The 27,435-nt window shown below is 42.6% G+C and overlaps 1 protein-coding gene across 1 annotated transcript; it reads left to right on the plus strand.

Moving 5' to 3' along the window:
- Positions 1–2,488: 2,488 nt before the first annotated feature.
- On the plus strand, positions 2,489–21,719 carry CAV1 (caveolin 1). Its single transcript, XM_032107075.1, has 3 exons — positions 2,489–2,622; positions 3,398–3,562; positions 19,386–21,719. Exons 1-3 carry the CDS (start codon positions 2,593–2,595, stop codon positions 19,725–19,727), a joined length of 537 nt encoding a protein of 178 aa, XP_031962966.1. The 5' UTR covers positions 2,489–2,592; the 3' UTR covers positions 19,728–21,719.
- The last annotated feature ends 5,716 nt before the right edge of the window (positions 21,720–27,435 follow it).

Below are 27,435 nucleotides of genomic sequence, written 5' to 3' on the forward strand. Positions count from 1 at the left end.
AGCAGTCATCCACATTCAGTTCAGCTTCATGACTCATTTTCTGACAGTTTTTGAGGGATTTCGTCTGGTCCTTCCCCACCCCCCTCCCCCCACTGGCTTCTTGGAAGACATGTTTCCTACCCATAACAAAACATTTCCTCCCCTCAAAATGGGAAAAATAAATCATACGGTACACATGCTTTTCTCCATGTTTAGAGCAAGTTTTCAAGCAAGGTAATCCTGAGGTTTGAAAGTTTCATTAAAGCAAGATTTTGGAGCAATAAAAACATTTTAAAATTAGGTATGAATTGTCTGAGGCTGGTGTGATGAAGAAAGGCAGTGAAGTGGACAACCAAGGTGGCATGTAGTCCTGTTTAGCCACTGACCTGGACTACTAAAAACACAGCAAAGCTCCATGAGAAGACTGGGCGGCATTTCCAAGGCCAGCTTGAGTGTCTACAAATTCTGGTAATTTTTGGCCACTCCTGGATAAAACATTCATAGTGACTGAGAAGGGGAACAGAGCTTTTGCACTTTCAGAAGATTCCTGCAGGCCTTTACCAGGCCCTTTCCCACTGAATTATTACTCTTCCTCTGAATGTAACAAGGAGATCCTTGCAGAACTCCTGTGTGCATCCATACCAAGTCTCCGGCTGTTGAGTTTGTGTGCATTTCTCATACAGCGGTGCTAGAGGCAAGGGGCCATGGCTCCATCCCTCTCCATCTCTGCAGATGTAACTTGCTCACTCTTACTGCTTGATAGTACCCATGTCTTTTTCTGAGTAGGCTGTCTTCTTGGTATTCCAGCTCAAGAAAGCACTACTAATGTGATGATTCATTTCACTTTGTATGGAGCCTATTCTGGAATTCATCTCACAAAACGTATAAATTCCACTAGTTTATTATATTCTTCTAGCTGCAGTAGTGTTGTCTGATTCAGAAATATCTTTTAAAGGGGGCTGTGGTTCTGAAGAAACTATTCCAGAACCAATTCAGCATTTCAAATTAACAAGTACCTCTCTTTTTTTCAGTCATCCTTGAGATACACAGTAATACTGAAAGATGGATCAAAATGTTCTGGTTCATGTGCAGGACAGTGATAAACTGAAAAACTTTCCTAGATATGAAAACAAAGAGCTACCTTGCAGGTTTTTTTTCAGATGGATAGAAAAATTGCAGAGTCGATGTCCTTCAATGCACTCATTCAACTCCATATACACACTCAAAAGCTTGGACAGACTAAAGTATTTTAACGATGGCTTAAGTGAATTATTGCATCAATAAAAAAGCTACTTTTAAAAACTACAGCTAACTTGGAAAGTTGGAAAACTTCCATCTGGGGCATTCGTTCTAAAGTTTATGAGCAATATAAACTAAAGGAAGTTGACTGCTAACTGATGTATTAGCAATACATGTCCATGCGGACTGCATTTTCAACAGGTGCAGTTATTTACATCTGTGGAGCCTACATCCATCTTAGTGAGGCGCTTCTTCGAGGTAATTTCTCTATTGAAGTGCCAAAGGCAGACTTACTGTAGTTAAGAATTTTCTACTTCTGTTGCTGCAATTCTGTGCTAAATGGCATAACACTAAGGTCACTATTTTTCTGTTAATGTTATAAATCTTTCACCATAGTCTGATTTCCTAACACAAAACTAATGGCTGCAAACACACACACACACAGAGAAGTGAAATATAATTCATTTTATAGATGTGTAACGATGCTGCAACCCTAACCTGAGCCATTTTGAATATAGTGATGAATATTTATATCTATAGCATTTACACCTATATACGCCCCTGAGCTTACAAAAAACCTTGGGAGCAGAGCACGGCAAAACGGCATCCCACCGTTTAAAAGTGAATCCCAGTGGTTAACATGCATGGCAGACAGGAATGGATCAACCTCCTCCCGGGAAAAATATAGCAGTGTTAAAATGCAGAACTGTTAAATATTTGAACAGTTTTGAAATGAACCAGTTGAGAAAATATCTTTTTCTTCATCATAAGGATGTCCAAGTTTCCACAATTGTTCCTGGAGCAGCGATGCTTCTGTGTAAACTATTGTCAATACCGGGAGGGGGGAGCCCGACAAACGCTTCGCTTGCTCTGGACGCTAAAGACAACTAAAGTTTTCCATCTCTTCATTGCTTCCTTGCCCCCCCCTTGCCCAGGTGACTCTGCCGCACGCAGCCACTGCCGGCCCCGCATCCAGCGGCGGGGACCCCCTGTCGGGGGCCGTGGGCGGCCGGGGCAGGGCGGACGACGCGGGGACGACCCTGTCCCTGTCTCTCTCCCTGTCGAGCCCCTGTCTCCGCCCGGCATGGCCCAGGCATCAGGGACCGGGTCCGCCAGATCCCCAGTTGCCGGGGCTGGGCTATTTTCCCCTCCCATCCCCGGCGGCTGCCGGCCGCCCTGCCATGTGCGGGGCCGTACCGCCGCTGTCATCCACCCCAGCCGGAGGCAGGCAGCCGCCCTGGCCAGCGGCCAGCCCTCTCCTCGCAGCTACCTCCCCCGGCCGGCCGCTTCGCAGAGCGGAATCTTCCTGCCTCCGGTTCTACAAGTCACAGGGCAGAGTAACTCGCGGCAGAGCCGTCAGCAGCCCGCAGCACCATGTCCGGCACCAAATACGTAGACTCGGAGGTAGGACCACCGGGACATGGGGCCGGGATGCTGCCCCTCCACCGAGTACCTGCAGCGGCTGGGGCCCCCAAGCTCCCTGACCTGTCGGAGGAGCGGGGCGCGGGGGCGGCTCGGCGGCAGGAGGGCGGACAGGAGCGCACCTGCGGGCAGGGACAGCGGGTCGGGGAGAGCCGGGGCGCACGTCCCGGGCGGCGTGCGGGGAGGGGGGCTGCTGGCGACCGTGCGGGAAGGGCGGTATATGGAGAGCAGCATAGCGAGAGCACCGGGATGGAGAGGGCACGGTTATGGCCCTGCATGAAGGGCAGTATGGGGGGGCAGTGTAGCGAGGACAGTGCGGTGACGGCGCCGTGCTCAGGTCAGCGCGGCGAAGGCGGTATGGCGAGGGCAGCGTGGTGAGGGCGGTATGGGGAGGGTGGTGCGTGGGGAGCCCCGGACGCTCCCCGCTGTGCCCGGGGGGCCACGCCAGCGCCCTCCCCGCCCAGAGGCCGCTCGCTCCGCCCGGGGGCAACGCCGCAAGGCCGGGCCGCCTGGTGGCAGGAGCGGGACCGGCGCCTGGCACCGCGGGGGTGTGGTGTGCGCCCCGCGGCCGCGGTTAAATAGCCGGACGAGGGCCGCCCCGCAGCCTGGATCCCGCTGCCCGCGGGACCTGGGGCCGCCTCCCCCAGCCCGCCCTCCTGCGCGACGCGGACCGGCCCTGCCCGGCCCGGCCCTGCCCTGCCCTCCCCGCCTCAACTGGGCTTTCCCCTCCCGCCCGCGCTCCCTCTGCTCCCCGCAGGGCTTTCTGTACACGGCGCCCGTCCGGGAGCAGGGCAACATCTACAAGCCCAACAACAAGATGATGGCAGATGAGCTGAGCGAAAAGGCGGTGCACGACGTGCACACCAAAGAGATCGACCTGGTCAACCGAGACCCCAAGCATCTCAACGACGACGTGGTTAAGGTGAGGGGCCGAGGCGGGACGGCGCGGGGGGCGATACCAAGTCCTGCCGAGGCAAGGTACGCAGGCATTGTCAGGGCGGCAGAAGCCCGCGAAGCTCATCCCTCCACCTGCTACAGGAGGGAACGGGGCAGGGGCTGACTTTTTTTTTTTTTTTTTTTTTTAAAGGAAAGGGGGAGTGGGCAGGGGAGAGGCGGGCAGCGGCTAGGGCAGCCCTGCGGAGCTCCTCGCTCCCCGCTCCGGAGCGGGGCTGGCCGTCTCGGGCTCCCGCGCTGCCCCGCGGGGCGCACCGGGCTGGGCTCGGCGCAGCCGGCCGGGGGCCGCGGGGGTCCCGCCGCGGTGTGTGCCGGCAGTCAGCTCTGCAGCCGGGACGTCCCGCCCGGGGCCGGGGCAGCGGGGAGATGAGTTGCGTGACCTTGTGTAACACCGTCGGAAGGATTTTCCTTCCCCGAGGCACGCACAGAGGCAGGGCGGGGAGATGTCACAAACCAGATCGCCCTTCCTAAGCCTGACGGGTGCAAAATCAGAGATCCTGATGGCGGTTGGACTTGTGTCCTTGTTCTGTTCTGTTCTCTTTGGTGTTTTTCCTTCCCTCAAGAGATGATAAGCAAGCTAAGCAAAATCTAACTGTGCCCTTGCCTAGAGTTTTTTGTTTGGGTTTATAAATCAGTTTGGCTGTTTTGACAAATCAGGGTTGATGGAGATTTTTGCTTGAAGTCACTTTGGTCAGAAGAATCACAGAGATAGGTTTTCTCTTAGAAAAAACTTTTATACAGACAAATTTATACAATCCATGTGTGTTACAAATGAGAGTGTTTGAGATAACTTAAAAAATCATCAGCAATGGTATGTGCAAAAGTCAGATTTAATATTAAGTGACAAAGCACAAGTTCATTGGCAAGATTCACTCTAGTACTTATAGGACAGCCAAGGCACAATAAGGGAAAACAAGCAACAACAAAACCAAACAAAATCCAGGCAATCAAAACAGAAATTAACTGAAAACTATCTGGGGGGGGGGGGGGGGGGGGGGGTGTTTAGGTGTGTGTGTGACAAAAGACAGTGCTGGCAAGGATAAAAAGGAACAGGGCCTAAAAGCTTACCAATGCTCTAACTTAACAGTACTTTAACTTATACCTTAAGGCTAACAATTTAACATAGGAAAAACACTTAACTTATACCTAACTTGTAGCTTAAACTTAATTTATAACTTAACAATTTAATCAAGAATAACACTGAAGAGCATTTAACCTAACTTTTAACTTTGAAGTTATACGTAGCAACTCAGCAAAAGAACAACACTTAGCAACACTTAACTTAGCTTATAACTTATGTTTAACAACTTAGCAAAAGAACAATACTTAGCAGCATTTAAGTAAGTTTATAACTATAACTTAACCTTACTCAGAAGCCTAACTTACTTAGATACCCAAGGTACTTAAGCATCTAAAAAAGCAGTATTTCTCTCAAATTTGCTATAGGATATGCACAGGGGCGTGCACATAGACAGGAGCAGTCAGTGCAAGCAAGGTACCTGTGAAAAATTCCCACCAGAGGTCAGTGAAATACTCACTTCAGATGCTTTTGCATCTCCTGACAGGCAAAGGATCAGGCCTTGAGGAGTGTGGGTGTTGGCCCAGGATACGTCTTGTTTTGGTGATCCTCCAGGTATAGCAAACCTGAGCGTTTGCTGGCTCTGAGAGGTGTCCCACTCAGAGGGAGATGCTGGTCCCAGCTCACTGCAGTCCAGGAGAGCTCAAAGGGCCCCATTTTGGGCCGCTGTTTATAGGGTCACAAGAGAGTGGGCTTTAGTCATAACAATGTTTCATACTGGCCACAGTTTGGGTAGGCACTTTCTCTGAAAGTGTGGGACCAGGAATGTTGTGCCATTCAGGCAGGAGGAATATTTTTCAAAGCTGGTCATAAGGAAAACAGGAGCTTGTTAGCAATTCCTGGGAGTGGACAGTGTTTCTGATAAGCTCAGAAAGAGCTGAGCCCAGGTGGTGTTTTCAAAGCCAAGGCCTAGCAAGCATTTCTCAGATCACACTGCAGCCTGGAAAGAAGGAGAGGGGAATACACCACCGCAATGTGAAAACTGATGGTGCAAGTCTGGGTTTGTCAGATCCCAGGAAAAATGGGAACCGCCCACTCATAGTGGGTGACTAAGCCACTAACTGTCTTGCTTAGTGGCCAGCAGTGTCAAGAGTGTGTGCAGTTCACCATGTTTGTTGTAACGAAGACCCGTTATAGAAAAAGAAAAGTACTGTATTGTTTCCAGAGAATCAAGAGGGTGAACTCTGGTTCCTGAATGTGTATCTGTAAAATGATTCATGCCATGTGCAGACAATTTAACAAGGTCACAAGTAAATCCAAATTCAAGACTTCAACGTAATTTGAAGGTGCTGAATATGACCAGCCATGGTCATATTGTTGGATCCATGCTGAGAATTATCCCTCACAGCAGCCTGTATCTTTAAGGAGCCATATATAAAGAAAAGGCATAAAATTGTTACTTGTTTAGAAAAAATCATCTGTGTACCTAATGGTACAAAACTGCCTTTAGAATGGTTGATTTTAAAAAGGAGAGAAGAATTCTTTTTTCTGCTACCCATGGAGGAGCAGCTGAGTAGACAGGGAATGCAAGAGCTCACGAACGGCACCGCGTCACAGTTTATTGCGTACATCAACAGAAGAAGTCCCCAAAGCAACCAGACCTTCTGAGGATGAGTCGTAGCCCTCAAGCAAGTCAGAATCCTGATGTCCACAAACCAAACCTTGTGAAAGAACGACCCTGCTAGGAAAAGTGAGACCACTGACAGAAAAAAACCTGTAATGGACTTAAAGGAAGCTGAAACATACTAAGCCCATCCTGCCCTCTCTGCCTCCCACAGAGGCAAGGATTAAGGAAGTTTGTTACATTCAGTCTTCTAAAATAAACTTGGAAAATAATAAGTATAGGAATGGAAAAAAAACTTTTCAGTTTGTCCTTTTGAAATAATTGTGGACCAACACATTCATTGAAAAACAGCAAACAGCCAGAATACCAGTACTGTCTCTGTGTCAGCAAGTGAGCTCCTGGTAGTGAACATAGTCACATCAAGACATAGGAATATACCAAAATGAATTTGATTTTAACCAGACAGGATCCATTTTACGTCATAAAACCAGTAGTGTTTGTACGAAATGGCATTGTAAAGCAACATTTTCTGTTTTGTTACAAGGATAAATAACTTTGATTTTAAGTATTTCATAGATAGTCTAACCTGCAAAGTAGAGAGAGGAATTTTGCCACAATTTGCTTTTATTTGGACCCTGTGTTCAGATTCAGTCCATTAGACATAGCAATAAAATTCAGACCCAGTACCTAGGCGACAGGCTTGAGTTGGGGTGAAAATACACAAATTCAGTTCCTGCCGTAGCCATCAGTCTCTAGTCCCCTTCTAATATGTATCTGCCTTTCTTACTTTTGCTGTAAAAAATCCAGGCAGAGTGTAAAAGATACAATTGTATAACTGAGGGAGACACCAGTCTTAGTCAGGTACTAAAAGTCAGACCAAAAAAAAAAAAGTAGGAGTTCTGTAATGCCAGAAGTGTGGCTCAGGCTGAGCTCAAATTTGTTTAGAGCCATTGCATTTTTCTAGATTCAGAACCATTTGCTTTTTACCCAGCATTTTATGCATTTCTTGCCACTTGACTATGAGGCACAACAGCATGGAAACTGGGGACAAATCAGTCAGCCATGAAATAGAAATGATTAGACAGAGAATGAGGAATCTGCTCTGTAAGCAGCTCTCTAAAAGGCCTCAGTGTTGTCTGTATTCAAATACTTCCCATAGCACATTTTAAAAATAACCTTCTCTTGTGAGAAGCGAGAGACACGTTCCCTTCATTTGCAGCAGAGAGCATCTGCACAGCTTCCCCTGCAGCAGATGCGTGGTGCAGGCAGCATTAGGGTTGGGATCCAGGCAAGGGGGAGAAACCCTTTTATAAAAGATCCTTTTATGAAAACTAGACACGTGGAGCAGCTTTGCATCAAAGCTGTTGGTGACTTTGCTTATGGTTTTGTCTTTGAATTAACCACCAAGTGAAAGCTAAGTGCTGGGAGGATTCCAGAAAAATGGGGCAAATGACTGGATTTCTGTTCAGAGATGGATGTGAGCAAGGCCTTATGGAACCTGAGGTATTCAGGCAGTGGAAGTGACAGCTCTGCACTGGAGGAAGCACAATCTAGTAAAAATCACCAGAATTTCCTTTTTGTTCCAATTTTTTCAGTGGAGATGGGAAAGGAAGGATTTTCCTCAAACAACTGTCCTCATACATCACCTAGACAGCAGGAGAATGTGCACTAGTGGTTCCATTCCTTCAAGCACTGGCTTGTGAAGGTGGCTAGCCAGGCCAGAGGCAAGGAGGGAATCTAGCAAGGGAGAAACAGCCTCTGTGCATGTGAGAGCTCTCCAGGAGTCATGCTGGTGATTATACAGGTGGTTTGCCATAGTTTTATCTGTTTCATGCGTCCTTCACCAGACAGTTCTGCTCTTGGACTTGCGTCCTGCAGGTTTTATTTGTGATGAGACACAACAAACAGGGTGGAAAGCTTATTGCTTTTTTCTCTGATGCATTCCCCAATGACCCAGGACTCACATGAAGGTGCCTGAAATTCAGGCTTTGCTCTTCTTGTTTCCCAACACAGTATTTGTGTTTTTCAGAGTACAGCTAAATTGCAGCCTTTGAGTTCTAGAGTTCAAACTTTCTCAACATATCTGTGGTCAAGTCTGCACAGAGTTTACTGAATTTGGAAAACACAGAGGAGGGAGCCAGTTCTCCTACAGATTGCTCTTCTCAGTAACTTCGTCGCTCCTTGCTGAGAATGGGGACGGACCTTGCAGCCAACCCTGCAAAGTCTAATCCTCTGGGACTAGTAAGGACCAACTGTGCAGTCACATCTGCAGCCAGCTTACAGGTTTTTTCCTACAGTGATGTGCCAGGGAGAAAGGCCAGTGCCTGGTCTACCATCCAGAATGTAATTATTCTGTTTTAAACAAGTGATGTCTATCTGCTGTTTGTTGTATAGTAGTCCTTTTTGCTCTGGAAAAAAAATTCCAGTTGGAATTGGCTATAGATGTGAGGATGCAGAGCTTTTGTGCCATGTTTTAAAAGGTTATGTATTCATGCCTTCCACTTAAAAATAATGCAGTTAAGGGCAATTCAGCTTACTGCAAGGAAAAGTCTGGAATTTTTAGTCAGATGTTGACAAATACTGTAATACCCTTATGTACTCATTAGGGAGGAAAGTATTACTCAGGTATTTTAAAGCTATTTACAGTTTCTGCCTCGTAATGAAAAGAGAGGGTTTTTCAAAAGCAGTTTACATTTTATGCAATCTTTTATGATTAAGGTCCCTCCCTGTTGCACTGAGCACAGTGTAAAATGTGCAGAAAGATGACTGGTCAGAGCACTTCCCATCCCCACACCTGAGAACCTCCTGGAAGGAAAGCAGGTGTCACCCCCTGCTCCTTTTGGATGGGACACCTAAGATGGGCTGTCACTCGGATGTGACAAGTATCAGCCTGAGAGGAATGCAGTTCTGCTCTTCAACACAGTAAAATGAGAGAAAAGCAGAGCTCAATCAGGTGCCATTTCTGAAATAAGGAATTAAGTGAAATTTAATGCAGACCCCTTTTCTTTGTTTTTAGATATTTTTAAAAGTCATGAGAACATAAATAAATGTTTAAGTTTAAAAACATCTGTATAAATACATAGATACACAAATATGTGTGTGTATGTGTTCTAATCCAAGTTTGTCATCTGGGCTCTTTTAGTTGGCAGTGATCAAAGTGAGATGCCTCTGGAGGCAGATTCACATCGCAGCATTTAACCCTAACCATAGGACAGGAGAAGCAGTGCTCTCAGAGGTCATGTTCCTCTCAATTGCTAATACTTGTGGCTTAGACATGACACCTTACATGTGCATAACAACTGATTAAATGAAATGGTTCTGTGACTGTGTCCTATTAACAAGCTATGGGGTTTAGATTTAAAATGCAAGAAAATTCAAATGTTTGACTTTGGCTACCCACATGATCCAGTTTTGTTTCAAATATTTCTTCCAAGGCTAGTCTAGGAGTAAGAGATTAAAAACTCAAGTCATTATGAATGCCAGTTTATACAAGGTCTGAGCGAGATTTTAAGAGTTCTGAAAAATAGTTTTCTTGCACATTATTTAGGAGTTCTCAGACATGGAATTTCTGGATTACAGCTAATAATGGCATCTGTTCTAATGAAAGCTTCTTTCTCAAAAAAATATGTTTGCATTTAAACTCATGGTATTATTAAAGCCTTATGTACAGCCTTCTTGCTTAGCATGATGAACATGACTCATAATTCCATAAAAAAATGTTCATTTGATGGCCATGGGGGCAGAGCAAATGATTCAGCATGGCTGTTTCTTTTGTTAGAATTTATTGGACACTATTTCAGATTCAGAAGAGGCAAATACTTTTCAATTCCAATACCTTCAACAGAATTCCAATCATATGTTAGAAAATATTAAGAACAATTTGAATTGATTGTAGAATTTTTAGCCCGCTATGTGGACAGAAACACCGTCTTCTGTTGCATAGGGTATGGATATCTAAAACAAACAGAAAATACTGAAATGCAAAACTCTCCAGGGGAAAAAGGGATAACTGTGTACAGTAGAATGGTCTGACAGTGGGGTCCCCAGTGAGGAAATTTGATCTTGGTTGTATTTTAGGCAACAGAAGGAAGAAAATACAAATGAACTTGGGTGACTCTGTAACATGTGTGATTTCTGGAAAACTGAAGACCGACAGTTCTAAACTAAGATAAGTTTGTATTTCCCACAGCTCTCAAATACCCTTTCCATAGACAGCAGGATGAAGTCTACATCAGCAATTGATTTTCTGAGCTTTTTGATCCAGAACTACCATATTTCTTTTCCAGACAAATGACAGTAATAAAACCCATTTTGGACTTAAAAGGGTTGGTTATTTTGAACATGAAAAAGAAATTACATCATTTAATTTCATTTGATTTATTGTGGAGGCAGGTTTTACCCCATTAGTCTCTTTATATTTTCTTGACAGATTTCTTAGGAAAGTGTTTTCTGATAGTTTCAGAAAAAAATTTGAACCTTATGCAATATCATTCTTTTCAGAAATCATCAGATTAGCAATCAAAAGAAAAAATAATTTCAGTGCCACTGTCCCCCATTTTAATGATTTGATAAAATATGATTTTAGTCAAGATGAAGGAGCTGTGCTCTAGATGTTAGTGGGGCTGTACAAAGGTGGATTTTGTTTGTAGTTAAACAAATAGGAACTGATAAATTCAACTTCATAGATAAGTGAGAAGACATTCTCACAGCTGAGGGTGAAAGCACCACATTCTCTGTCCAAACTCCTGCTGTGCTGAATTTATATTCTGAGTTCCAGAAAAGCCTAAGGGAGTCTCATAGACGGATTGCAACATTTCCTCTGTCAACTTTGAAATCTGTTCTTGGAATTCAAACAGATGCTACAAAAAATAATCAGTTTTCCCTCAACATCAGGGATCTATCTCCCGTAGACCTCAGCCATAAAGGCATCAACTGTTTTATCAAGTCCAAGTTCTTGTATCATAGAAAGGTTTGGCTTGGAAGGGACCTTAAGGATCATCCAGTTCCAGCCCCCTGCCATGGGTTGGGATGCCACTCACTAGATCAGGTTGCTCAAAGCCCCCTCAGCCTGGCCTTGAACACTTCCAGGGATGGGGCATCTGCAAATTCTCTGGGAAACCTGTTCCAGTGCCTCTCAGGAAATTCTTCCTCATATCTAATCTAAACCTAGTCTCTTTCAGTTTAAAACCATTCCCCCTTGTCCTATCACTACATGACCTTGTAAAAAGTGCCTCTATAGCCCACTTTATGTACTGCTCTAAGAGCCTTCTCTTCTCTAGACTGAACAACCACAAGTCTCTTAGCCTGTCTTCACAGAGGATGTGCTCCAGCCCTCTAATCATCTTTTTGGCTTTCCTCTGGATTCACTCCAACAGGCCCATGTTCTTATCTTAGAGGCCCCAGAGCTGAACACAGTACTCCAGGTGGGGTCTCATCAGAGCAGAGATCACCTTCCTCAACTTGTTCCTTTTGATGCAGCCCAGGGTGCTGTCAGCTTTCCGAGCTGCAAGCCAGATCATACTGAGCTGCTCATCAGCTGACATCTCCAAGTCCCTCTCTGCAGGGCTACTCTTAATCTAGTCAACACCCAGCCTGTATTTGTGCTTGGGACTGCCCTCACCCAGGTGTAGGACCTTTCACTTGGCCTTGTTGAACTTCATGAGGTTCACATGTGCCCAGCTCTCAAGCCTGTCAAGGCATCCCTTTCCTCCAGTGTGTCAGCCTCACCACACAGCTTGGTGTCATCAGCAAACTTGCTGAGGGTGCACTCAATCCCATCACTGTTCTCATGCAGTTTATGACAAGAGCAGAACTGTAAAATACCTTTATTTTTATTAAATACTAAAGAAACACCTTATGTTTAAGGATCAGTAACTTAAGATCTTCCCTAAGAAAGACAACCTTCTAACTGTCCAAGTGCAGGGGCAAGGTTTTTCTTAAAGGAAAAGAGAGGCAGCTGGGCATCACTGCACACTCATGGTCAGCATGTAGCATTGTTCAGGTAGAAATGAGGGAAAAGGTGAAAACAAGTTATACAGATGTGCAAAAAAGAATTGCAGCAGCTAACAGGAGTGTGTTTATTGGTAGTATAAATCAGGAGTCTCCTGAGTATATATCAGGAGTCTCCTCTCCTTAGACTTCCTTCACAAACTATAAAGAGGAAAAAGTAGTTTCCAGATCTAAACCTCCAAAGGTCCGTATCTCTCCATGCACTACTAAAGACTCTGAGGTCACTATATTTCTACTTTGCATTAGTGCCTAAATTTAGGAGCGATGAAGCTAGACCAACTTCTAAAAAGTTATACTTAATAGCAGTTTATTACCTTAATAGCATATAAGCATACAATAATAAAACATAAATCTATCATAGTTATATTTATAAAATAAAATACATTTTAAAATACAAAATCAGTTTACATTATGTCTTTACTTTTATTACGGTTTTTGGATTCAGCTTAATTCCAGGACCCACTGAAATAAAAGAAAAAATTCCTGTTTAGTGTAGTCAAAACTTCACATTGGTGTTCATGTTCATAAATACACCTCTTAAACAGACATATGGACAGACATATGTGAATATGCATATATGTATTAGGGTTCTTTGCTAAAATAGCTGTATCAAACAAGGAACTGTGGAACATGAACCAAATAATAACAGCAAAGAAAGCTTCTGAAGAGTTTCTTTTTAGGAAAGCTGCAATAACCTCCCAGCAGCCCAGTTTCCAGGGAGGAAAACAGTAATTTTATTTTCTGACTGCTTACTTCAACAACATCAAGACATTGTTCAAGGAACTGGCTGACACAGTATCCCCACCTGCACAGGAAGTTTTGCTGTGTTGCAGAGGAGTGCAGATCTTTCCTTGAAGCTGCTTGTCTTTCCTTCTGCCAGCCTGTGTAGGAACAGGATGGTCAAGTGCTTCAGGAGGAGGTCTCTGGAGAACAGCTGGTTGCTACAGTGCTGACCCATTGGCATCAATCGCATTTTTCTCACGAGCACTTCTGCAGATTTTGGTGAGCCTGCCCATCTGATGAAACAATGCCCATCAGCAGGGCTTTTCTGGTGTGTAATCAGCATGGGCAGGGAGCAGGAGGTTGTTCTCTCAGTAATTAGTAACAAATTTATTTTTTTGTTTTTTTCTATGATTTTCAGTTTGCGAAATGGTGATGTGCAGTCACCCCCCTTTTCTAAGTCATGGCATCATTTACACATTTTCATAATGCATCTGAGTATTTGTTGTACATGCAGTAGGAGTCACTCCTGACCAGACTGGTTTTCTTCTCTGGCTAGAAGAGTGCAGTCCTTCAATTCTACTTTTCAACATGAATATCCTTGTTTGTTAAAGCATTGTTTGCTTTTCTGTCATAATGTGTAGCACTCAGGAAAGATTCACTGTTTCCATTAAGAGATCTGCCAGCAGAACACTTTTCTTGCTGTATTGTGGAAAGCAGGCACAGGGAGACAGGAAAGGTAAAGCAAATTCATTGGTCAGTTTGTACAAGTAACTGGGGTGCAGCAGTTCTGCTTGCTTGTTTAGGCTTTTGTTCACTTTGGAAATACTTGTTTGTCATTTTTCTGCACGTAACACACCTTACACAACAGCTCTGGTCCTAGCCCTCTGCAGTCATGGCTTTTTTTTTTTTTTTTTTTTTTTTCCGAAGGAGTAACTGTTGTGCCTTGTGATCCAGCCAGTCCCCAGAAGAACAGTGTGCTCTGAAGACAGAGTTCAAGGTTGACAGGCGAAGCCTAATCATGCTGCAGCTCAGTCTGGAGGGACTCTTGGGGTTCCCTCATTAGATGCTTCCCACCAATATCAAGATTCAAGGAGATTTCTTGTCTTGTGATGGAACAGAACACTGCTAGGTGTTGCCATTTTGTAGTCACCCATGCTTTAGCTTGAGGTTTGTATAAATACTGTGGAACAGAATGAGTTTTGGCTTTAGTAAACACCTGAGATCACCTAATGTTTGCTGTTGAAACCTGATTAGTGAGGAAGCAGACCATCTAGGAATCATGAAGCTCTATGTTTTCAGGAACAAATTACCAGCTTCCCTACATAACTACAGGTAAACATTTGCCAAATGGAGATAACAGAGCGCTCTTAAAAGGGGGAATGAGTCTCTGGGTGTCTGGGAGGGAAGGGAGAAGAGCAGCTTTTCTCCTGTAAGTCCCAACACCTCCCCATCCTCTTTCCTGCAGATTCAGTAGAAAGAGTATAAACTTTTTCATCAATTTCTGTTAGTGTGGCAGTGGTCAGGACAAGCATCAGCATATGTGGTAATGTGGTACTCCAAATGATCAAGGAAATACGTAAATGTTTAACTGGCATCAGTGATTTAATAGAAAGGTTGTGAGTTTGCTTAACTTTGTTTTCAGCTGCTGTGATGCCTTTCCTCTCCAGGCACTGTAACTGGCAATTTCTAAGTTCTAGACAGTATGTGGAAGTACAAAGCTAATAATAATCTCATAAGCTCACATGTTTTCTTATTTTTAATAATACACACCACAGCCTTCTCCAACATAAGGACAGTGTTGCACCTGTCTGTGCAGCATCACCTCCCAAATGTGACCCATGCCATAGAAAGGCTTGTCATTTTCATACATTTTCTTATGTTGAATGTTTCTTTGAAGGACATTGAATATATTTGGGAATTTTACAAATTGCATTTATTACAACAAAAAACCCCACCATATCTGCTTCAAGTCTTGCAAAGACACGATTTAATACAGTGAAACAATATTTTCCTTACGGTCTTGGAGTCAGGGAAAGCCTGTTTAAAAACAGCCCAGGGTAAGCAGTAAAGACAGTTTCCACACTCTGCGCATAAAAATGTAAAGAAAACTAGCTTATGACTCTTTCCTGTACACATTCAGCCTAGACTTGAGCTGTGGTCTGGCAGAGCATGTAAGCGTATGGACATCAGTGGGACAGTTCACATTTTTCATGTTGTGTGCATATTTAAGTGTTTTGCCTGACTGGATACATCAGTGATCAATCAAGAGAGATACAGCAAGGATCTAAGCATCCTTTTACCGACTCCAAGAGATACTGAAGGGACTCAAAAATGTAGGCATTCTCATTGCTTGTTATATACAAGAGAGCAAACTTCTAAGAAGCACAGCTGATAAGTAGATGATTTGAGGCTGGCATTTAGTATACCTTTCCAGCCTGTCAGCTTTTAATACCTAGGGACTTGAAGTGACAAGGTCAGCAGGTCAACTAATTTCATACATGTGGCATATATTATTGAGTCAGATGATAACTTCACACTGTTAAGCTTTTTTACTTAATAGTTCTGATCTTTAGATAGACATTCTCCCTCTCCTGTAAATAAGTCTTGTAAATAAATCCCATACCATTTCCCTTTCTTGTAAATAAATCTATTTTAGAATCAAAGCAGGTTCCTTAATTTCCTGATAGTTTAATAAACATGTGCAGAGCAAAAGAAGCTGCATTAATTCTCATAGCAGAATCAGACAAAAGCTTCAAGCAATATAAAAACTGGCTTTACCAAACTGAATAGTAGGAAACAAAGAATAGCTGAAGTCAGGAAGTGCATTGTAGGCATGGAACAGGAGTTGATAGTGTTGAATAGTTTAGTCTGAAACAGAAGGCTAGAGTGAGTTATTAGCATCCTTTAGAGGGTCAAACTAAATTTCCTGTACTTCTCTCCTGTCACAAGTGAGCATGCATGTATTTTCACCAGCTTGGCAACTGCCTCAATGTGATTTCACAGCACACCCTGACAGCTCTGGAGGAACAAACTACACGATGAGCATGCAATCTGCTGAACAAGACTTGTGCCTAACCTAAGAAAGCCTTTATGTAGACAAAACAGGAGTTCACAGATCTACATGCACGTGATGCTTTGGCAAAAGCAACCTTGAGAACAATATCCTAAAAATGTTGTCTTATACTTGCAAGGCAGATTCATTACCAGAAATGAGAGCGTCTTTCTTCTGTAGGATCATATTTCTGGGCACTTCTCTTTCTCCTGTCAGTCCTATTTTTACTTTACTTAGTTCAGTTGGACTCCCTTTATCAGTCTGATGACACTCACCGTCAGTGAGTGCTCCTGAGCTATAAACCAGAGGAGAGTAGTAAGGGACTGAGGAGGGAGCGAGTAATCCGAGTGATGTAAATGTAACCCACAGCAAGGCAAAATGCATCCAGTCACCTGTTCCTCCTGCAGCCTGTGAAGAACTGATCCCTACAAGTTAAAATCGGGATCCTTCATGGTTTAGTGCAGGAAGAATCTGAGTGATAGCTCCGTTCCTACAGCATAAGGACTTACCTCCTGTACTGCTTGGAAAGTGAAATAAATAGTGTTTCCCAGGCAGTGGTCTGTTAGCTTATGAGAAGTAGAAGAGCCCAGATTACCTCAACTCCTTGCCTATCTTTATTTAGACACTGCTGCAGGTAAGTCTGGTTTTGGACAGCACCACAGAGGCTCACATGCCAGGCGTAGCTGGACTTTCTTGGCATGTACATAGTTTCATAATGTTCTTACAGCTTTTAGGAAGATAACAGCTTCATTTTAACACTGTATTCAGCTAAGAGTTTGAGTTTTCAGACCATTTTTCTGTCTTCTCACTCACAAGTTCCTTTATTCAAACTGGAATAATGTGACACAGGCCTTGAATAATGAAATGGGCAAAGACATAGTACTGTGACATCAGCTATCATTCCTACAGGGCCATCTCTTCTAGTTCTGTGCATTGGTAGAAACATTCTGAGAGCTGTTGAAATTGCTCCAAGAAAGTAACCTCTTGATAATTACTGGTGTCATGAGTACATCGCTGTTATCTCACAGACAGATTTATTCCTGAGTACTTTTAGGACAACTGTGTATGACTTGAGCTGAGAAATCCTGACCAAAGATCTATCATAAATGTTCTAATATTATTAGCATCATCTCCTGGAATGAGGACAGGGCTGTCCATCTGGAAATGTTATATGGCATGATTCTTCTGTCAGTTCCCCAGTTCTCCATGGATATTTTGTTGAACACAACAAGCTGAACATATTAGTTACTGACAATCACAATTACAGAAAATTTACTACTTCATTTGAAAACCAGTGAGTTTATTGGCTTCCATTTTCCATTTCATTACAATGAATTATTGTGAAAGGAATTAAATTATGAGCCAGTTGTACTATATATTTTAAAAATTCCAGAAAGTTCAGAATAAATTATGGTTTCATTTTGCATGCCAAAAAAATGCATTTCTGATAAAAATAGGTCTCACTTGGCTAAACTAAAGATGCAACCATGAAAAGGCTGATGGAGTTCAATGCAAAATTATTTTCCTTATGAGATCTAATATTTCCCTTATCAGCCAGTTGAAAAAATACGAGATGGACTCCACTACAACTGAACTGAATGAAAGGACTTTAGGCGTGACACTGACTAGTGCTCGATGCTTTGAACTTCTATGATGGCCTTTGCCAAGGGTTACAGCATCAGCTTGTGGGAACCATGCAATAAATTGCCAAAAATTTTAGAATAAGAGGGCTGTCCGTGTAGTCCTTATGTAGTAATATTTTTGAGAAGAAACTTTCTTTTGCTGTCATCATCCTGGGTTTTGCCATCATCTGGATATTTTTATTATCTGATTTCAAGGAAAATGTTGATAATAAGCCAAGAACACCCATTCACATTGAAAATGAGCTAATGCAGGATGTAGCTACAATAAAAGTTTGCTTTTGAATAGCTGCAGAAACAGTTTGTATAAGTATGCTTGCTTATGTATTCCAAAAAGAAAATATACTCCACCAATGCAGTCTGCCATAGGTTTCTGTGGAGATGAAGTTCCAACCCAAATGCTACCTTTAGGTGTGATGGTGATGATGATGATGAATACCCATCCCAAAGAATTACTTTCAGATCGCTAGAACCTAGTTGAGAGTAGCAGAAAAAGAGGAGGTTTGTAGTTTGCATGACAGGATGTCTAGAGAGAAGCACGGGCAGAGAGAGTAACGTGAATATGTGCAATTGAACCAGCCTGGTGTTAGGCATTCAGGATGTTGGATATCACAGATGATTCAGAAATTTTCTCTCAGGGACTTTCCAGCCATTCCCATAGATTGTGCCTAGACTGTACACATTCGATTGTAATGATCTTTTTTTGTTTAAGAAGCTTGAAAGTCCAGTGGTTTTATAATATTTTCCCCTTTGTTAGTAACTGACATCTGGAGGTGACAAAAGATTCAGCAGGAGAGAAGAATGAGTTCTTTTCAATTATTACGTATATTTTAGATTAAAAGAAGTGATCATGAGCCCTTTCTTACAGTATAAGCAATATTTACATTGAGTATACATATATTCACTCCTTCCAGTATGCTAAGGTACTATTGCCTGAGTTTCTGAGGCTGCTGGCCCATGTCACACTTACCTTGCTCCTGTAAGTCTTCACTCTTGGCAGCATTATTATCACACTTTGGGATCCAGTCCCAGGAATGCAAATTATTTTTTTCTTTCGTCTGAGTTAAACAGTCATTTATTTTCTTGCAGAGGAATAGTGTTGTGATATTCTTTTTCCTGTTGTTTGCAGTGCCTATACAATTGGTTGTGGTAACTAAATTAAATATCCTGTATTGTGGGTTATATCAAACATGTCTGTGTGACATGGAGCTGAAGCATCATTGCAATTCTGTTAATTTTCTTATAGAAATGTTATGACAGTTAAGCTTCCTGAACAGCTCAGTATTTCAACAGAGTGCGAAAATATGCCTGTTGGAATGCACTGCTTCCTTAGGTAACTTTTTGAATGATTTATGAATAGTCAAAACTATGAAGCATGATTTTATTCACCTGGTTTATCCCTGAAGTAGACCATAAGGGCACTGCATACCTTAGGACTGTAGGAGATGAGGAAAATGTATTCAGTTTTGTGGAAAACTCCATCTAGAAGCTGGATATCTAATTTTGAGCTAATCATTGAGGCTCCCTGGTAGTCTCTGGGAAAAGGTTACTGAAGATTCATGACTTCAATAGTGGGTTATAGTAGGTTGAATCATGTTGGGATGTAGGAAGTACATGCTTCATGTTTTCTTGCAGAGGGGCCCATAGCTCTCCAAGGAACGTGTTTCTGGAGGACGCCCTTGTTGCGAATGTCTGACTGACCTGACTTTGTGTTCTTTGCTGCAGATCGATTTTGAAGATGTGATTGCTGAGCCAGAGGGAACACACAGCTTTGATGGGATTTGGAAGGCCAGTTTTACCACCTTCACTGTAACGAAATACTGGTTTTATCGTTTGCTGTCAGCAATCTTTGGTATTCCTATGGCTCTCATCTGGGGCATCTACTTTGCCATTTTGTCATTCCTGCACATTTGGGCGGTGGTGCCGTGCATAAGGAGCTACCTGATTGAGATCCAGTGTATTAGCCGTGTCTATTCCATCTGCATCCACACGTTCTGCGACCCACTCTTTGAGGCCATAGGCAAGGTGTTCAGCAGCATCCGAGCCACAGTACGGAAAGAGATCTGAGGGACGTTTCAAGGAGAGCCATCAGCCTAGGAAGGGGGTGAAAGTTTTGTGTTGTTTGGAGTGTTTTGGTGCCAGTTTTGTGTTTCCCAAAGCAACATACAGCAACTGGTGGTGGACTGGCCCAAAACAAAGAATCACTTGCTCAGTTTCTTTTTCTACTGTTCATTCTTACTGGACTACTTGCCTTTTTTTTTTTTCTTTCTTTCTTTTGCCTTTTTTTTCCCTGCTCTGGTCTGCATTTTAAACTAACCTTAAAGGGCTGTTCTTCCATGCCAGCTGCATATCATTTTGCTGGCTGTTCAAGTCAGAGATTGGAGTGTTGTTGGATGCCTTTTTATCTTACCCTTCATTCCTTGTGAAATCCACAGTGATACTGAAGAATGACAAAAATGCTTTCCAACACTATAAAGCCATTCATTTTATTGTGGCTGAAGAGTGCAGAGCTATCGCAGCAGAATGAACGTGACCAGCTGGCAGGTTTTAGCAGAATGTTCTTTTTCAATTGGATTGTCAGTTGACTGCACCTATTTACAGTCATGGTCAGATATTGTGCAGTATGAATAAATTAGTTAAGTAAACATATTACTGAACTAGCGTGTGTCCTGAAAATGTAACGTTTCGTCAATGGAGACATTGACGCATAAAAGCTTTGGTCGGTGCCTTTTTGTCTCATTCTCTCTTGGAAGTTTGCACCCAGTTATTTCTCAACCTTTGCTAGGATTGCAGAAGCAAACTGCAGTTGAAAGCTAAAATTGGTCATAATGGAAATGTTTTCCTGACTGTGGCTTATGACACATCCCTTAGCAAGCATTTAGGTGCTTATCTCACTGGCATCTGGGGTATTTTTGCAAAATATTAATATAAATGTGTATCACAGGTATGCCAGAGATAATCCTGAGTTAAAAGAAAAGTGAAGGAGTGCCAAACAAGCCACAGGAGGCCAGGGAGGAGCTGCCCCTGTGAGAAACTTTTATACAGCTTTCAAAACTTCCCTATCAGCAGAAGTCAGCCTGCCACTAGCACACAGATTGTTTTCAGGATGCTTTGCTGAGTCTAAATTTATCCATCACAAGAGATGCTTTAGAATCTTCACATTTGTGTGTTGCTTTGTTCATTTTTAGCTGAGCTGCCACATCAGGAAGTCTTAAACAGAGGGTGTTGTGTGAAACTACCGTGTTGCGAAGTGGAAGGCCTCAGTAGCAGGGCCTTTGCGACATGTTCTGATGCTGTGACCTGCAAGAGCTTTTTGCCCTCATGATAGTACTGTGTTCAGAGATGCCCTCTGCATCCTCATTGGTTTGTGTGAAGCATTTGTAAAAATAGTTATTAGGCTAATCAGCCTTATTGTAAACCAAGCTGGGGTCTGAGCCAGCTCCAGCTGGAATCTCTAGCAAACCAGTTCTTGACCTGCAAGAGTGCAAAATTTGGCCCTTGGGATGAACATGGAGCTGTCTGGTACACCTACAGCTTTTTTCATTTAGTGCTGATATTTCACGTATTGCTTTATCTAACATGGAAGTGCCTTCCATTCTATTTCTGCCAAAGCATTGAAAACTTTAGGAAATGCTGCATTTTTAAATGGGGGTGGGGGAGGGAAAAGGGAGAGGGTGCACAAAAAATTTACAAAGCTATTAACTACTATTTGCATTTAAAACAGACACTGGTATGGATATAGTTTTGTCTTTTTCTATGTACATAATGAAGAGTGTACTATTATAGATATTTTCAATATTAAAACCAACCAAGATTGTAAACAAGAAATATTTTATGTTTTTATGAGGAAAATCACTCTGAAGAAAACCTTCTTGATTTACCATATAAACTGTATATCCTGAAAGCTGTCTGTTCACTTAGAGTTCTTAGTCCCTAATCCAAATACATTGCTGATCCAAACATTTACATTATTGTTATAAGCTTACAGATATAACTGACACCTTTTTTTAAAATTCTGCATGTACATTAAAGACCACAATAAAAAGATGCCTAATGGTAGATCCTGTCTGACTTCTTTTTCCTTGAAAGTCATGTGGACAAAAATTGTTTAAAGCTTTCTTTGTCAGTCCAGTGGAAACAGGATTTTTCCTAATAAAAGCCCATTAGCCTTAACATTTAATGTATGGAAATAGGGGAATGACAGTTTTTATTCAGCCATGTACAGACGTAACTTGTGACAGGACAGTTCATTTCTGTGGGTTTATTGCACAATACCTGTCACATTGTTACACAAAAGCCCAACAAAACATGCTAGTACAAATGGCCTACAAGTCTATTGACTGCATTTTAATGTTCAAATGGCAGGTACCAAATAAATGTAGTCCATCATATGTTTCCCAATAGCAGAATGGTGTATTTAGCAGCACTTAATAGGCCAGTGGTCGCAAATTTTATGTTCAATTGGACTATTTGAGAACATGTAAAATATTTTACAAATAAAAGGGAGGTTGTAATGTGAAAGAAAAGCAAATACACCTTCACTATTCAAAAATATCTTGCTTTTGCAAAGAGCTTGATATATTCAGGCTTAACTGTTTATACTATCATGACTCCAAGACTCTTCATGGGAGAGATGTGCAGATTCACACAATGATTGTACTGTCCCTGGCGCTTCGCTGAGCAGCGGTCACAGGGCTGTGCTGTGGCTGGATCTCATATCCACGCTCCTGCAGTAACACTTAGGACCATAGCCAAGATACGCCCCATAGCAAGATCCAGGTTTGTCAAGTAGAGGGTTAGACATTAGGTGTTGGGCAGTGGTTACAACCTCTCTTGGTTGTAAATGTGGTGTAGACAGCCTCACTCTGCTGGATACAGGTCGGTGTCATAAACTGCCTCAGGACCTGTGCATTCAGGTGGGCTCAATACAGTTTTTCCTCCTACCAGAAAACTTTTGTGGCTGTCACTGGTCACTCTTCCATCCTCCGAGTCACCAGTTTTTAGATTTTGCCATGTAGTTTGAACTGTTTTCCTAAGAGTAAGTATGGGGGAGCTGGGCACTTCAAACAAGATGGAGTACCCAAGTACTGAGGGAGTGTGAACTGTCTGGCTGTGTGATTGATCCCTCTGAGTTTGACTGAGAACTAAATACAGAATTTTTTTTTTTTAGATATTGCAATGAAGTTGCAACAAAATACAAAGACAAACCTTAGGCTTGTAATAATGATGGAGAATTTCCATAGCTGCACCCAAGCTACCTTTTAACCCTCTCTTAGGTCAAACTGGAGCTGCTCTATGTTCACCTGTTTGCTTTCATTGCCTTGTGTGTCTGCTGTATCGTTTTGCTTCCTCATGTCCTGAGGAGGAGGAAAGAAGCCCAGAATAAAAGTCTTTGCTAAGATAGAACACCTTTGTTATCCTCATTTATGTCTTACAAACCTTTGCTTTTTCATTTCATGTTATCTGACACTGGGACACCGTGTGACACAGGTTATTTTATTTCTATCTTGCCCTCTTCTGTAGAACTTTTAATTAAAATTTCAATTGTATAGTACAACTAGCACATCCTGTCTCCAAGATGCTTTTCTCTGTTGGGGCCTTCTGAGGGCACAGTGGTAAAATGTACATTGGATAACTGTGACAAATATAAATGCACAGTATTCTCACTAAATTTGTAACTGCTATTACTAAGCAGTCTATATATAAAAAGCAGTGTGGCCAGCAGGACTAGGGAGGTGACTGTCCCTCTGTACTCAGTACTGGTGAGGCCACACCTTGAGTGCTGTGTCCAGTTCTGGGTCCCTCACTGCATGAAAGACACTGAGGGGCTGGAGCATGTCCAGAGAAGGGCAATGAAGCTGGTGAAGCGTCTAGGGAGTGAGTCCAGTGAGGATAGGCTGAGGGAGCTGGGTTTGTTTATCCTGGAGAAAAAGAGGCTCAAGGGAGACCTTATCTCTCTCTGCAACCACCTGAAAGGAGGTTGTAGCCAGGTGGGTTCAGCCTCTTCTCCCAGGCAGCCAGAGACAGGACAAGAGGAAATGGTCTCCAGCTGCACCAGAGGAGGTTCAGGTTGGACATCAGGAAGAATTTCTCCACTGAAAGAGTGGTCAAGCATTGGAACACTCTGCCCAAGGAGATGGTAGAGTCACCATCCTTGGAAGTGTTCAAGAAATAATGACGTGGCACTTAGTGCTATGGTTTGGTTGATGTGGTGTTGTTTGGTCAATGGTTGGACTCGATGATCCTTGAGGTCTTTCCCTCAAGGAATCTTCATGATTCTATGATTCTAAGGATGGCACCATGGGAAGACAGTGATTAGACTCATTACAAGCCTGTGCCTTCTCTCACAGTCAAAGCACATTTTAGTGTTGATTCAAGACACAATCCACAGTGCCTAGGCACAATTCTAGTAGGTGATTTGCTTTTTTTCTGAGAACCTGAATTTCCTTGGCCCATAATTGTCAGTAAAACTCACTGAAAGGGTGCCCAGGTTACACATACATACTACAGGGAGGTGTAAACGAGGTGTTACTCTATCTGACCTTTTCCTGTAGGAGCTGGAGATGATAAATGCTCTCAGGGATCCCTAACAAGTGCTGGGAAATGATGTCTCTCTGAGGCTTGTAATCTTAACATCTCACTCCTTGAGACAGGACATTTAAACTCCTCTCACTGCACTCCCGGGTGTAAACTTCAGCTGTTCACCACTCAGTATGCTGACTTCTATGAATCCAATTCTTATAAGACCAATTGTGTGCTCTTCAGGAACTAACCATAGACACCTGATGTGGCCTGATGGCTTCCAACAGGAGCCAGGTCACCTTAAAGACAATGCCTGAGCTGTGTGACACCATTGCTGATCTAAATTCTTCAGATTTTCCCTTCTATCGAGTGGTTATCAGTGTAGAGGGGAATAAAGGCATTATGGTCTCCAGTTGTAGCACTTCTAGAGATAATTCTGTTTTCCAGCTTGAAACACTAGCAATCTAGGCTGAAGGCTGTTCTGCAGACTGGCAAAAGCTGTCAAGAGTTGTGTTGGTACCCATAGACTAACTTAGATATAAGCCTGTCATAACTGTGACCTTCTTGGTTGATCATGTCTCTCAACCTTTATCCAGGATGTGGACCCCTGCAGTGCATCGGGGCACTGACAGTCTTTTCCTGGCTGTTTATTCCGAGCTAGAAAATGCTTTACACCAGAGGATCCACTCAGAGTAACCTTATAGGATGTAAGAGCATCCTTAAAGGATATAGGCATTCATCTGTGACTATTAGTCATCAAAACATTCAGCCTGCTGATCTCCAGCAACCAAAGCTTGCCCAGATGTACACGTTGCCAGAAACCCTACTGGCAGAAAATCCCACGTGAAAAAACTGACCTGGAAATGAACTAGTTGGTGCAATGAAAAAAAAATCTCATCAAAAGGAGCAGGTATATTCTATACAGAGAACAAGTGGATGAGAAATCTCAGATCTGCCTCTCATATTCAAGGAATGATACAAAGCTGTGCACAGCAGACACGCTTCCATCTGAAAGGGATGGATGCAGATTTCTGAAAGGAACAAAAGGAATGGAATAACTCTTTATACCTTTTTTCAGTTCCTACCTCTAACTTTTTGCAGATAAATTCTAAACCAAAACAGAACCATAGAGAAGAGCAAATATGAACAGTGCAGTGATAGGCACCAAGAGCCAGCAATAACCAAGGCATTAATGTATCATTAGGATGTGCAAACTCCGACTTAAGTGTGAGTTGCTTTGAGGGGAAATCACGATAGGTGTGGTCAGGTAGATTTATATTTAAGCGCTCTGGTAAGTGAGATCAGAATTTACCTTGGATGCAGTATGTATGATCAGATTCCCCCAACAGGAGCCTGGCTGGGCAGACAACAGGCCCAGTGGCTGCTTTCCATCCTTGAGAAGGGATCAACTGGGAAGCAAGCTAGGGACCCTGAGCTGTCAGCAGCAGTCAGACTCATGTATGAAAACCCTCTGCATGCAATCCCAAAGCCCAGTCCAAATGTGTTGATGGGTGATGTATACTGTGTGTTTCCTGTGATAAGCACTTGCTACCTTTCCAGACTACTCACTGAGACAGAAATCTTCTGTTGTAGTCTAGATTCTTTGCAGGACAGTAAATATCCCAATAATAGGAACTGGCAAGTTCATAGAGCATATGAGTTCTTGAAGGTTTAGACAAGTGCCTTTGACATTTGTTCATACTTTGCCAACTTCTGACTTTTAATATTCTGGCTTGTACAGTATTTTATCTCCTTATTTCATGATGTGTAGACTCTCATTCAGATGTTTCAGACATTTGTCAATTCAGCTGTCTTCTCTTAGCAAAAGCAGGTGTTCTTACTCTCTGCTAGACAATGATTAATGTTTCAACTACATTTGGAAGCAGCTAGAATTCTGCCAGTTTCATTTCATTTGTGCTGAAATGGTCCAAAGAAACCCATGAAACAGAGATGCTTAGGGATAAAAAACTGGAATAATTTATGTCATATTTTAGCAGGATTTTGGTCTGAACCTGAGTGTCTTCGGAGCATCATCTCTATAGTTATAAAAATTCCTCTGTGTGTGTCTAACAAATATCCTTTGAAGGAGACCACTGAAAATACAGATTTACTCCTCTAGGTTGCAGAATTGTCCTACCAAATAACAGTATTCAGCACAGAGAGGTTAAAGCCAGCACTGCCCAGCTATTGAGTACAGTGAGGAAAGCCTTTCTGTTGCAAACTTCTCAAAAAAAACTTGGACTTCTCCATGTATCAGTTTACTCCTTCCTGGCTGAGAGACTAAAAATTTAACAATTGAAACTATGCTGGTAGATACTCATCCAAAATGAATTTAAAAAAAAAAAAAAAAGGCAAAAAACCAACAAATACCAAACTTCATTGTCAATGACCTGTTGCATTATGGATTATTAAGAACTGAAACTCAGAGCAAGCCTCTTGCTGATGGCAACAAGAACTAGGCTGAATTTTAGAGGGATTCCTCTTAGCAATAGCAAAAGCCTTCAGTCTGAATCCTCAGCTTGAATTGTGGAGACACTGAACCGTGACACTCTCAATAAGCAAAATTTCTTATTTAGAACACTAAGCCTGTGTAGAGACAAGGAAAAGTAAAACAAACTTGGGAAGAATTAACAAAGATGAATTAATCATATATTTGTGTGAACAACAATTAAAGGCTCTTGCTTTATTTCTTTGCACTAAACCTTTTACTTAGTTTCACAGCCGTCACAACCATGGTACTTCCTTCAGCTGTTGCCATTTTGTGGTCACTACTGTCATTCCAGCTAGCCCTTTCCCCTGTTTCACCATCAGTGTTACACCACCCCGACATGTGGGAATTCCTTCGTTCACACAGACACCAATCAGATAATGGCTATGTGATCAGATCCCATTGAGGCATTAGATCCAGTGCTTTCAGTATATGGTGCTACTTGCTGTGGCTCCAAGAGTCACATCCAAAGCAAATTTTAAATTGCTCCTCAAAACTAAGCTGTCCTGCTGGGTTAACAAACACTGCTATTTATGAAAATCTGTTAATAAATAACACTTTTATCTTACGTGAATATAGAAACACCAGCTTAGCTGTCAACCAAGGATAGGTGGGTAGTTGAGGCCCAGATGAGAAGTCATGCTGATTGATTTTCATGGCACACACTATCAAATTTCATATGTATAAAGGCTAAATTATTTTCTGAGGCAGAACATAAATCCCTTAGGACCTTTACAGTCAGTGATTTAATTTTGCATAAAGAAT

Source organism: Corvus moneduloides, chromosome 4 (assembly GCF_009650955.1).
Source record: "Corvus moneduloides isolate bCorMon1 chromosome 4, bCorMon1.pri, whole genome shotgun sequence".
In the NCBI taxonomy this organism is placed as follows: domain Eukaryota; kingdom Metazoa; phylum Chordata; class Aves; order Passeriformes; family Corvidae; genus Corvus; species Corvus moneduloides.

Coding starts and splice junctions, on each gene's coding strand:
- CAV1 (XM_032107075.1), top strand. CDS start 2,593: ATGTCCGGCACCAAATACGTAGACTCGGAG. Junction 2,623..3,397: donor CCAAATACGTAGACTCGGAG/GTAGGACCACCG, acceptor TGCTCCCCGCAG/GGCTTTCTGTACACGGCGCC. Junction 3,563..19,385: donor TCAACGACGACGTGGTTAAG/GTGAGGGGCCGA, acceptor TCTTTGCTGCAG/ATCGATTTTGAAGATGTGAT.